The following is a 13,723-nucleotide window of genomic DNA, read 5'->3' as shown; positions in this document are numbered from 1 at the left end:
TCTGGGCTTGTGAACATCAGTACCAGAAAGTGATGGGGGTCATGAGGGCTGCTGACTCATACAGATGGGAAGATGAATGGATGGAAGGATGGATCAGTGGATGGATAAGTGGATGGATGGATGGATGGATGGATAGATAAGTGGATGGATGGATGGATGGATGGATGGATGGATGGATGGATGGATGGTCGGTCGGTCAGTCAGGTGCATGAACAGATGCATGGATGAGAGCAGGTACATAACAAGCAAAAGACAAACACAAAGTCTGGCCTGAAAGGAAACACAGCCTAAAGAGTGTTATAATCCTTCCTGTTCTATAACAGTACACAGCAGACTAAACAAATTGAGAACAAGAGCAATACTATTATAAAACCCATAAAGATGGGATCCCTGGGTGGCTCAGGTGCTCAGTTGAGCATCTGCCTTCAGCTCAGGGTGTGATCCTGGAGACCCGGGATCGAGTCCCACATCGGGCTCCCTGCATGGAGCCTGCTTCTCCTTCTGCCTGTGTCTCTGCCTCTCTCTCTCTCTCTCTCTCTCTCTCTCTCTGTCTCTCATGAATAAATAAATAAAATCTTTAATAAAAAATAAAATAAATAAAACCAATAAAGAGGAAGTAAGAGACAAGATATATCTGAAAATCAAATTAGTGACATAGAGAAAAGACTTTTGCAACAAAATTGTATTTTAGTATGATGAGAACAGACTGGCTTTCCTGAAGAAGCAGAAACGTGAGGGATAGAGCACCTAGGGACTCTTAGAAACCCGCTAGTGAGTCCAAGTGAAAGAGCAGAGACAGAGAAGCCCAGTGGAAGGGCCTATCATGAGTCTTCTCGCCTCCAATCCACACAGAACCGGTTTGCAGCCACAAGGTGTGACACTATGACTGTGCCTTCGGTGAATGAAGTACATTCTGTGGCCATGACCCCAGGAGTGGTGGGAACAGAGGAGGAGCAGGAGGGGGCTGTTGGCCGAGCCTCCCTTGGCCATCTGAGCCATCTGAGTGCCCTGTGCCTGGTCCCCTCTGCCTGGTGGCACACTGCAGGGGACCCTGATCTGCATGGAGGACCTAGCATGTTGGCCAGCATGGCTCTGACCTGCTATCCCCCTACTTCAGCTTCACTATAAACACCTGTAGTGATGTTTGCCTATATTGCCCAAGGTTGTTGGATTGAGTTGATTTTTTTTTAAAGACAGAGAGACAGATTTGAGAGACAGCACGATGAGCAGGAGGAGGGGCAGAGGGAGAGAATATCAAGCAGACTCCCCATTGAGCAGGGAGCCCACTCGGAGCTTGATCCCATGACCTTGAGATCATGTGTCGGCGGCTAGAAGGAGAGATGTGGCAGGGAAACTGGACACATCAGCTCCATGGCGCACCACTGCTGCCACCCACTGCACGGTCCTACTTCTTGGTGCCTCGGCTCTCACACTCTCAGCCTCTGGCATAAACGGAGTTATCATCCGTCTCTGGGCTCTGGCTTCTCGAGCTGAGCACCATCTCTGAGGCTCATCTGTATAGATGTGTGCAATTGCAGGAGGAGTGATCTCAGGGCTCTCAAGGGCTCCATTGTGTGAGTATGCCAGTTACCTTTCCTGCCAGTGACATCTGGACCTGCCTAACAGCGTAGCCATCAAAATTGAAATGAAGCACCATGTAGCATGACAGGCACTGTGCTGGCACACAGCATAGCTCCTAGGGGAGAGCTGTAGCCTCCTCCTTGGGCTCTTCCAGGCCCTGTGCCTCACTCAGGGCACAAGGCTGAAGGTTTAAACTGCTCAATGGTGGCCATGTGGTCAGAAGCCCCTCTGTAGAAGATTTGCAAATTGTATCTGGTGAAGGAGTTATATCCAAAACATACAAGAAAATCATACAATTCAGTAACAAAAAGACAACCAGATAAAAAAAGACCTGCACAGACATTTTTCCAAAGACATGCAGATGGCCAATAGGCACTTGAAAAGATGCTCAACATCCCTCATCATCAGGAAAATGCAAGTCAAAACCACCATAAGGAATCACCTCACTCCCATCAGGGTAGCTCTCATCAAAGAGACAAAAACCAACAAGCGATGGTGAGGATGTGGAGTAAAGGGAACCCCTGTGCAGTGTTGGTGAGAAGGTAAGTTGGTGCGGCTGCTGTGTAAACAGTATGGAGATTCTTCAAAAAATGAAAATAGAAGTACCCTATAATCCAGCAATCCTACCCATGCGTATTTCTCTCAAGGGACTGAATTCAGGAAGTCAAAGAGAAATCTGCATCCCCGTGTTCCCAATGGTCAAGACATGGAAACAAGTGCCGGTCAGGTGAAGAGACAAAGAAATCACAAATACCCATATAGATGAGTATTATTCGATCCTCAAGAGAGAATTCTGCTTTGAGATAACATGGGCAAACTCAGAGGTCATTACGCTACATGAAATAAGCCAGACAGACAGTCAAATACTGCATGTTCTCCCTTGTGTGTGGGATCTAAAGTATATTTGAACAGCGTGGGGACTGGGGTGCCCTAACCCTAATCCAATCCCTGCACAGTCAAAAATCTGGAAATCCATGTATAACTTCTGACTCCTCAAAAACCTACCTACTAACAACCCACTATTGACCGGAAGCCTTACTGATGACATAGACAGTCCATCAACACATGTTCTGTTTTATTTGTAACATATGCTGTATTCTTACAATAACATAAGCCACAGAAAAGAAAATGTTATTAAGAAAAGCATAAGGAGGGATGCCTGGGTGGCTCAGTGGTTGAGCGTCTGCCTTGTTAAAGGATCCTGGAGTCCCAGGATCAAGTTCTGCATCAGGCTCCCTCCATGGGGCCTGCTTCTCTCTCTCTGCCTGTGTCTCTGTGTCTCTCTCTGTGTGTCTCTCATGAATAAATAAATAAAATCTTAAAAAAAATTATAAGGAAAATACACTTACAAGACTATTCTGTGTTTATCAGGGGTGGGGGTAGAATCTGTGTCTAAATGCACCTGTGCAATTCAAACTTGTGTTGTTCGATGGTCAATTGTAGTCAAATTCATAGCAGCAAGAGTGAAATGGTGGTTAGTAGGGGCTGGGATTGAGGGGGGCAGGGTCACAGGAGATGTTGGTCAAGGTCTATAGTTTCACTTATAAGATAAGTTCTGAGGACCTAAGGTACAAACGGTGACCACACTTCACAAACTTGTATTGTACACTCGTGATTTGCTAAGATAGTCAATCTTATGGTCCCCATCCCCCACATACACACACAGGTAACCATGTGAGATGATGAATATATTAATTACTCTTGACTGTGGTAATCATTTCACAACATATATGTATATCAAATCATCATATCATATACCTTAAACACATACAGTTTTTATTTGTCAACTATGCCTCAATAAATCTGGGAAAAATTTAAATAATTATTAAAAAAAAAACAAGAAACCCATGTGCAGAATATGATTACTGGTAACATAAAATGCCAAAATACACCCAGGCCAGGTACCAAGTGTGGTCAAGGATGCGTGGCCTGAATTAGTGGCCTTCTTCTTGGATGGCACCTTCCCCAAGGCCCAAGGTCCATGACATGTTTAATCTTAGTGGCTGGCTAAAAATGACATGTTTAGTTGCCCTCTGCTTTGATCACAGTTACTAAATGATCCTAACCTGCTAGCACAGCCTCTTAGCTGCCACTTACAGAGGAACTAATTAGCAGAGGATGTTTCCCCATCTCCTCACTACTGAGCGCTGACTGAGGTAGGACAGGCACTGCCCCAGAGTTTGCAAAGCCAAGGCCTGTGTGCTGGGTTGATGAGGCCCAGCACAGCCCCACAGGCCCTGGGCATGAGGGGCTCCTCAGCTGCCTGGTGGCAAGGACCTCTGGTGCACAGCCTTCCCTGTCACTCCTAATGTACCAGCCCAGGGACATACCCGCCATCTTCCTGCTTCCCCGTGGCTTACCTAACTTTGCACGCCCTTGAAAAGGACAGACAGAAAAGTAGGGTAGAGAGTAGACTTAAAAAAACAAAGAAGAATTAAAGATCACAGGTCTTTCATCTGGTATTATTTCTGATTTCAAAAAGGTTCATTTCTATGTCAAAAGACTAATCAAAACTAGTGGAAATGACAGCTATTGGTTTATGGCACGGAGCTTACGAAAGACTTCAAAAATAGGTGTCTGTGCTAGTATGAGGTGGTGGATGGAAGCTTCTGGAGAAAGATAAGAGCCTGCCCACCCCTGCTCCATGTGGGCTGGCACATGGAAAGAGGCCCACCCACAGTTGGGTGCTCAGGCCTTGGCCGCAGCCCCACAATCCAACCAGACCTCTCTGCTTTTGTGCTCTACCAGATGGGGTTCTACTACTGAGCTTGTCTGCTTGTGTTTTAAGAGGGTTTCACTAAGAAATAAAAACTTTGAAAGCCACTGTCCCAACCAAGCATCCAGCTAGCAACTGCACATCCTGTGAGGGCCTTAATTCAGTCATTCATCCAGCAGGCACCCTCTGTGTCACCTGCGGTGTGTGGCACTGAGGCCGCCACAGGGAGGCCACCTGCTAGTGGGTGGACGGGCAGGCCACACAGCCACCCAGATGCGTAATTAGGATGGAGGTCCTCGTCAGCAGTGCTGGTCGGAAACAAAGCCAGGCTGATACTCAGAGGGAAGCTGCTGGCGGGTGCAGCCCCCGTGACAAGCTGCCGCAAGATGGGGAGCATGCTGGTGCGCACACGGCCTGAGGGCACGAGAGAGCAGCGCAGGAGGACAGTGCCTGGCAAGGCACGGGAAAGGACTACCTCCACCCCTGGCAGCTCTGGGCAGGGGGAGGGCATGCCCGCTGGGTGTTAGTGGGGGAGGACAGCACTTTAGGAGATGGGAGCATGAGGAGGTAGAGTGGACATGCCCCCCAGGGGACAGAGGGGCTCTGGGACCAGCACACTGGGGGAGCTGAGGGTTGGGCAGGTGAAGCTGTGCTCATGAAACAGCTGGGGTGGGGGCGTTGTGTGTGTGTGGCTCCTGCAGGGACCATCCCCGGGGCCGTGCTCCCCCTCACTCCTCCCTTCTCAACTTCAAAAGCCACATCTAGTAATGGCAGAAACCAGCCTAACCTTTTGGGGATGTAGGAGTTGAGTGGGAGGGGAGCCCTGGCAAAGCTGTCGGGTGCAGGGTAAAAAAAGGACAGAGATGAAATACGAGAGTGAGCTTTTATGACAGTAAAGCTGCACTGTTCCAAAACTCAGACTGGGATAGCTGGACGCCCCTCAGGTGCCCACTCTGGAGGCCCATGGCTGCCACCTCTGCATTCCTGGTTTTCAGCTGTGGGCATTCTCTGTGAGCAAGTGTTTGAGTACCTTCCCTCATGGCAGACTGCTTCATTTCTAAGCTTTTCTATAATGCTAGAATGCTCTTCCTTTCCTTGAGACAGAATCTGCCCCTGGACTTCACCCTGGGTGGCCCTCCACAGAAGTTGACCTCTGACCCTGCCTGCACAGGGGTCAGACGAGCCCCTCTCCTTGTGAGAAAGTGGAAAATACTCTTCAAGTTGACAAAGATCACAAAAACAGCTTTGTCCACTTCCTTCAAATAAAGCCACACAACTAGATGGTGAGAAGCTGCAAGAGAAAGGGATGCTACATGAAAGGGAAGACAAGTTACCAACCGTATTTCTGAGTGAGTGACTACTCGTCACCAAAGCCACGCCCGATGTCCATGTGGGGACCCCAATCCGTGAGCAGGAGGCTCCCCAGGCCCTGCCCTCCTCCTGCAGTGACTATGCTGTTGGGGCTCCCAGGCCCCTCGGGGAGCCTGACCCCCCCCCACCCCCGGCCAGCATGGCCCCTCAAACATCTGTGTGTGGAAACCCATTCAACAGGCTCCTGTCTGTCTGTGGCTGGGGAGGCGTCCCCGGGAAGCAGGGTCAGGGGCTGGGGGGCCTGGAGCTGGAGCTGGGGCACGATGGGGCGGGAAGCTGGGCACCATGAGCCTCAGCAGCCAGAGTTGCCTTCGCGGGCTCTGTGCACAGCCCCATCTCAGGGTCTGAACCCCAATCCCAGCCACTAACCTGGTGTCATGGTGGCCCCCTTCTGCCTCAAGGTGCTCATCTGTAAAGACGGCAAAATATAACACATACCTCCTAGAACTAGCATGCAAATTCAGTGAGAAACGTTTTCTTCTCAAAAATCAGAAGAGAAACCGAAGATGGGAAAATAATAAAAGCATAAAAAACCAAAACATATCTAAGCTGTCTAGAGCAGTTCCTGAGCTCCAGGGTGTGCTCATGAAACAGTGAGCCCCTGGCATGGAGGAGGGCCCGTGCACCCCAGGTCACAGGGGCAGGAGGCCCTGCCTCACAGTGGGGCGCCGCTCCCTCAGGAAGGACACAGGACCGTGGGGGGCCCCCCACACTTGGGGGGCTCGGCTTCGGACACACTGAGTAGACAAGATACCCAAGTTCCAGGGTCCCGCACTTGCTGCTGACAGAACCAAACTGTCTCAATGACTGACTTCATATTTACGATGAAACTGAACTCACATTTATAAATCTCCTGCAAAAATGATTGTCTTCTACCAGAAAAGACAAACTGGAACACAGTAGAAAGGGGAAGCATGAAGAGAATGTCATAAAAACCATTCACTTTTATTCTGGATTTGGTTACTGGTCCTATTTCTTTCCATTAAGGGAAATTGTTCCCACTCCCAGCTGAAGACTGATTAAATGGCATGATTATCACTGCACATAAAATAGGGAACGTAATTCCTTTTATTAAAATAAATCCACAAATACAACCTTCAGGCTCCGTGGCCTCAGGTATCAGCACGTCTGTAATTCGAGAGGTGCTCCACTGGCACCCCTGTGAGCAAGCAGCAGGGAGCAGGGCCGCAGGCTCCACAGGCCAGGCCACCCTCTGCTCCCACAGCTCTGTCCAGGGCCCGCCAGCAGAGCCAGTGGTTGTGGGACAACAGATAGCATCGAGAAAACCACACTTACTTTCTCTCTCCCTTGCAGTCCCCAGGCCCCCTCGAATCCTGCACCTGTCCCCTCTGGCCGCCACCGCCTGCTCCCAGACTCACAGCCAGCAGACCATGAAAACACAGAGCTTGTACCTTTTGATAAACTAGAAAATTCAACTCTCAAAGGGCAAAGAATAGATTAATTAAAACATGTGACAAACAAAACGCAACTTGTAAGCATAAGAACTTTCATGAGTACTAGAACCCTGGAACCACTACTCAGCTACAGGACAAGGTTACACCTGAGCAACTTCCAGTCGGAGAGGACACCTGTAGCCTCTCAGTGTTGGATTGCTCCCAGGAAAGGAGGCCCCTCGGACGGACGACATGACCCAGAGGCAGGAAGAAGGCTTCCTCTCCACCCCAGGGCCTCCACTCACCTACTGTGCTCTTCCTAGGAAAGGGACACATAGCACCTGAGTCTCACCCGAATTTCCAGAATTGCTCAAATTCGGCCAGAGCTTTGAAATCTTCACTTGCTGCTTAGCAAGACGGCGTGTTTTAACTTGTTGGCACAGGCGTGGGACGGGACGTGCTGCAGCCGACGCCGGCGCGGCCACAAGGCCTCCACCCGCTCAAGGCCAGGCTCCTAACATGTCTCTGCAATGAACGGCTTCCAGAACTCGCGTCCCGGCCACCTGGGAGCCACGCGAGCTCCCCCGACATCAGCCCTGACCCGAACCCTCCCCCGGGGCATGGGGAGAGGCAAGTAAATCACCTCTTTCAGGTGGATCGGTGGCAAATACACATTCACAATTTGAACACTTCATTAAAAATAATAAAAATATACATCAGAAATGGGGACTTACCGCCATCAGACACAGTTGCAGACTGAAAGAAAAGAGAGAGAGACATGAGTTAATTAAGCCTCATGACAAGTCAGGAACCAGCAGGTCCACAGTGTGAGCACGGTGACCGAGGACGTGTGGACACCTTGGTGAGCCGGTGAGCCGAGTGCCCGCTCCCACTTCCTGAGTGAACCCCGCCCAGGCCGGGCGGGCCAGGGCCACAGGGCTCTGCGCAAGTCATCACCACTCTCCTCTGAAGAGATCAAATCCCAGCACGCTTGACACCATGAAGGACACCTTGAAGAAAGTGGCTTAGGAACCCACATCAGTGTGGGCAGCATGGGGGGGGGGGCGGCCCCGCCCCCGTGCCCTACATTCAGTGGTGCCCCACTCAGTGCCCACACTGCGCTAGGCCACTCTATCACCTCCCTGAGTGGGACCCCCAACCCCCCCATCCCCATGTGTGGTGACAGGTGCTGCTGCCAGCACAGCAGGGGTCCGTCCTGCAGCCTGCCCACCAGGTGGGAGCCTGGAGAGTGTGGGATGGGAGCAGAGGAGGGCAGCTGGCTCCAAGGCTCCAGGGCAAGAGTGAACAAGTTGTGGAAGAGAACAGGCCAGTAGGAAGCAGGAGGCTGTGAGGGAGGCCCTGGAATGACAGCTGGCCAGAGTAACATAAGGCCCATCTGAGGAAGACTCCTTGCAGGCACTGCGCAGGCCAGTAGGGAAGTGGGGGGAGGGGAGGGGCAGCTGAGGAAAGAGCCCTCGAACAAGGGATGCAGGAGCCCACAGGGGACACCTTGCAATCTCACCGCACACACGTCCTGGTCACAGTAGAGGCTGGAGCCCCCAGCACAGCATGCAGGCCAGGCCCCCAAGGCACGGGTGCTGGGACACTGGCGATGGGCCTCCCCTGGCAGCCCGCTGGCCTTCACTATGCACAGGACCAAACCTCACAGCTACGCGCTCCTCAGTGGTCACCAAAGCTCCCCTTGGGCTCAGGCCTGGACTATGGAATCCCTGGTACTCTGGTGGGGAAAAAGACATGCACCCGTATCCTCTCTGCTGAGACAAGTGAGACCAGTGTGCGGGATATGAGGAAGGGCTTCTCACAGGCACAGCTGACAGCCCGTTCCTCCAGGCCTCCCTAAATCTCACCTCCCAGCCTACATGGAAGATGGGGGACCTCTCCCATTCTGAGCCCCTCACCTCTTGGGACTTGGATCTGAGCCAGCCCTGGGCCATCAGCCCTCACCAACCAAGGGTCTGGCCTTTATTACAGAAGCATGGGGTGGGCTCCATCCAAGGCTGACACGTACATTACGGTCAATCTCCTACAATCATGTTATAAATTCAGTAGTATCAGAGGCACGTTATTCCCTTGAGATTGATTATGAGAAGAAAATCCACAAGGAAGGCCACACACAAAATCAGAAATACTGTCAATAATATCTGAGAAATAAATCATAAAATGCAAACTTCATAAATATGAAGGCCATGGTCAACTTATGATCACAATGAAAACTATATTCTCAGACTTTAGCAGATGGAACAGATGCACTACAAAGCTCTACACCCATCCCCAGAACGAACCAAGACCCATGGTCCAGGACGGAGGTGGGAGCGAGAGTGGGGTGCAGTAGAGTGGCAGCAGGGGGAGCCGCATGGACGAGGCGAGCAGGACTCTGCCAGACTCTAGGCTGGGAGGCCTTAGGTGCAGTGCCAACAGATCCAGGTAAAGCTCAACAAACATGCTTTTTTAAAAAGTATACTTTAAGGGATCCCTGGGTGGCTCAGCAGTTTAGCGCCTGCATTCGGCCCTGGGCATGATCCTAGAGTCCCCGGATTGAGTCCCGCATCGGGCTCTCTACATGGAGCCTGCTTCTCCCTCTGCCTATGTCTCTGCCTCTCTCTCTGTCTCTCTCATGAATAAATAAATAAAATCTTAAAAAAAAAAGTAGACTTTTTTAGAACAGTTTTAGATTTATAGAAAAATTGTGAAGACAGGACAAAGACAAACATGCTTTTAATATATTGCTGCTCCCAAACCACCAAAGTTGCCGCTGGTGAGACCCAGAGGCTGGGCTGGGCATCGGGTGTAGGGCACAGCCCACACACCCTGGGAAACCTGGACAAAGATGCCCACTCCCTAATTCCTCTGGGAGAGAAGCAACCCAACTGAGGCCTGCAGGAGTTCCAAAAAGTGAGACCACCTAAGTAAGTGCTTACAATTCAAAAAGGCCCCTAAACCCGGGAAAAAAGCCCACCAGGAGAAACAGCCAGCAGAAACTACAACTAATAGAGCCTTGGGCACTGGAAAGTTCTGATACAGAATGCCACATGGCTCTGAAATCGTCCATAGAAGCTGTGATACGGAGGAGAGGTAGTAAAGTGGCAGCCGTGAAACACACCCTCCATGAGGCGTCTGACAACGAACCAACTTCAATAAGACACCCGGTAGAGGCTGGCAGAGGGAGGCTGCTGAAGAGAGAGTCTGGGAACTGGAAACCATCCCTGAAACAGTCACACTGGCAGCAGTTCGGAGACAAGGACGGCTGGGAGTGAGCTGAGGGTGGAGAGGTGCAAGGCCTGGATGCCAGGTGAACTCTTTCAGAAAGGAGAGCTGTCCTGCTGGTGCCAGAGCTCACAGCCCACAGGCCACCCCCGGGGACCCCTCACGCACACCCTCCAGGAGAGGCACTCCACAGTCCTCGGGCCTCCATTGTGCACCACGTTCCAGGAGCAACTCAACATCTCTGAGCCACAGCTTCAAATGTGCATTTCCTTCCCTTCCCCCAGCTTGGGAGGGTGTGTACAGAGAGCATTTCTCAAGCCTAAAATGCTAAGGAAAGTTCAGGGCACCTGGGTGGCTTAGTGAGTGAAGTGTCTGACTCTTAGTTTTGGCTCAGGTCATGATCTCAGGGTCCTGGGATCCAGCCCCACATTAGGCTCCCTGCTCAGCAGGGAGTCAGCTTTACCCTCTCCTTCCACCCGTCCTGCTGATGCTCTCTCACTCTCTCTCAAATAAATAAATGAAATCTTTAAAAATATATATACATATATCCTTAGATACAAAACCACTGTCCTCTTCCAAGTTCACATATTTTCAGAGAAATGGATGATGACTATACTATTCCTGACCAGATTATTTAATTTGCAAATAAATAATGTATAATCACCATTAACCTAACTCTTCTTTTTTTCTGTCCAATATTTATTTTACTTTACCAGCACACACCGGGGAGTGGCAGAGCCAGGCCATTACATCAGCCGATCCCTGCTCAGCACCCCAACTCCTTAGGGCCTGAGATGGATGTGGCAGCAGGTGAGGAGTACGGATCAGGGGGCTTCACTTCAGGAGGAGATAAGGCCTAGAGAGGTGAAGTGATCTGCCCACGGCGCTGGCAGGAAGGAGCCAGGGAGGTGCCTGTGGGGAGCACAGGGCACAACAGGCTTTACTGGTGGCCAGTGCTCAGTGCTGGGGGCAGGGTGGGGGGTAAAGGGGACAATGAGGAGGGGCGGGCAGACAACCTGCCAACAACAGGGAGGTGGAAAAGACAGAGAATCCCCAAATCGTTTCTATTTGCCTCAGGATCAATGACATGTCTGATTCTGACCCAAGTTACCCTTTCAAAGCCTGGTTTGCATTTTTTTTTTTTTTTTAGCACAGCCTGGCTGACGGGGTGGGGGTCGGGGGGTGTCCAAAATGGCAAAGCTTCAGAAACTCCCACAGATACCTCCCATAGAGCATCCCCACAGAGGGGCATCTGCTGCTCAGTGTTGCTTAAAATCAGGTATTTGCAATGTCTCAGCACACTGAGACCACTGGACCACCATAAACATTTTTATGAAGTAAAACTTAACATCCCCAATGTTTATTCTCAGACCTAGGACAATCTACATCAATAATTCATTTTCAAAGGGGGATCCCTGGGTGGCTCAGCAGTTTAGTGCCTGCCTTCAGTCCAGGGCGTGATCCTGGAGACCCGGGATTGAGTCCCACATCGGGCTCCCTGCATGGAGCCTGCTTCTCCCTCTGCCTGTGTCTCTGCCTCTCTCTGTCTCTCATGAATAAATAAAATTAAAAAAAAATTCGTTTTCATTAGTCTGTACTTGTGGGCTCTTCCACATTCCCACATCTACGTGTTACACTTAAGCAGAACCACAAAACAAGCTGCCAGTGAAGTTAGCATTTCTCTGCACTCACAATTTAAACATGTACCGTAAGGAAACAGCTCTAAAGTGTTCTATAACATGCCTGCTGGACTAAGATTTACACTAACATAAATGTATTTATTTGGAAGAAACTTACAGAGTATTTTAGATATGCAATTTAAGTCCAAACAATCTCCATTTCTTGGGTCAGCCTCTTAAACCTGACAATTCAGTGGAAATCAGATCTATTCCCAGCAGGAAATCTGGACCACACGTTCCATGGATATTTTATCTTGAATTAATGGAGTTTAAGATCACTAATATAAAGGGAACTATGTGACAAATCTAGCCTCTATCAAGGCTGATCCTGCTTGTAACTTTAGACAAGAGAAAAGTACTAAACTATACTGTTGTCAAATTACTTTGATATATAATAATATATAAAAATATCAATTTTCAATTTTGAGCCACTGACAAAATTTCCTATCTTGGAGATAAAAAGTACTAATCAGTCATATCTGAGTCCTAAATAAAAGACCAAAGGTTGCAAGTTGCCCAAATGCATCAAATATTCTGAATACAAAGAGAAGATAAATAACCCAAATGATGGAAAACCTTAAGAATTTAGCAATCCTTGGACACCTGGGTGACTCAGTGTTTGAGCATCTGCCTTTGGCTCAGATCATGATCCCGGGGTCTAGGATCGAATTCCTCATTGGGCTCCCTCTGAGGAGCCTGCCTCTCCCTCTGCCTGTGTCTCTGCCTCTCTCTGCGGGTTTCTCATGAATGGATAAATAAAATTAAAAAAAAAAAAAGAATTTAACAACCCTATTTGTATCTAATATATATTTATTTGACTTTTTAAAAACTCGATCATTGGAATGCCTGGGTGGCTCAGTCGGTTGGACGTCTGCCTTTGGCTCAGGTCAGGATCCAAGGGTCCTGGGATCAAGCCCTGCATTGGGATCCCTGCTCAGTGAGGTGTCTGCTTCTCCCTTTCCTTCTGCCTGCTCATGCACCCCTGTTCTCTCTCTCTCTCATTCTAATAAATATATAAAATGAAAACTTGATCATTTCAGTTTTAAGTGACTCCTCGCTGGACTGAGTACAGAAGAGAGCGGGCTCATGTTGGGGGCTGTTGGGCAGTGTGCCCTGACTCGGGCTCTGTGGGCCCAGGGGTCTTCACACCCAGTCACAACCCCCTAAGGAGCTTTCAAATCAATTCAGTGGCCCCGAGCCACATTTGTCAACCAAGAAGTAAGATGGATAGAAAACTGTGAAAGGAAAATACTAAATACTTGCCATGGTTCGTGCTGTGCTCAAGCCTAGCTTCAGAGTTGCACATGGGTGTGCATGTGGGTCTGCACATCACGTGCATGAGGTCCTGATGTGACCCCATCTCCCCCTGTGGGGTGTCGTCCCAGGGCTCTGAGAGCCTCTGTGGAGAGGACCCAGCCCCTCCTGTGCCTTCAGCTTAGAGCACCTCCTGCCCCCCCACTCCCCCTACAGCCCCACCTGGCCAGCCCACCTACCTGGCTGTGGCTTCAGCTACACCTTAAGCCTTCCTTGCCAGGCCCCTGAGGTGAGTCCAACCACACAGTCTGATGTCTGCCCTCACAGGTCAGTTCCCAGGTCCCTTGGCGGCGGGGCCCAGGAGTGACATCCCACAGACCTCCCAGAGAGCCTGGTGAGGGGGCTGTGCTTGGTGCCCATCCCCACACTGGGAGGCCACAGTGTTTGATCCCAGGCAGGGAAGGGGCACCTATTCCTAAGGTTCAAACTATGATGTTCATAAC

General features: G+C 50.1%; 1 protein-coding gene across 4 annotated transcripts in view; it reads right to left on the bottom strand.

Annotated features, from left to right (window-relative positions):
- The window catches only part of RGS12 (regulator of G protein signaling 12), a 118,688-nt gene that overhangs the window by 42,523 nt on the left and 62,442 nt on the right, over window positions 1-13,723 (bottom strand). For all 4 annotated transcript variants that reach the window (XM_055326863.1, XM_055326865.1, XM_055326866.1 and 1 more), the window contains exon 4: window positions 7,797-7,818. In XM_055326863.1, the coding sequence (XP_055182838.1) occupies window positions 7,797-7,818 (22 nt within the window). The remainder of the gene's footprint in view (window positions 1-7,796; window positions 7,819-13,723) is intronic.

Source organism: Nyctereutes procyonoides, unplaced genomic scaffold (assembly GCF_905146905.1).
Source record: "Nyctereutes procyonoides isolate TBG_1078 unplaced genomic scaffold, NYPRO_anot_genome, whole genome shotgun sequence".
NCBI lineage: Eukaryota > Metazoa > Chordata > Mammalia > Carnivora > Canidae > Nyctereutes > Nyctereutes procyonoides.
The sequence above is the reverse complement of the archived record's forward strand: the minus strand, read 5'-3'. Positions and strand labels throughout refer to the sequence as shown.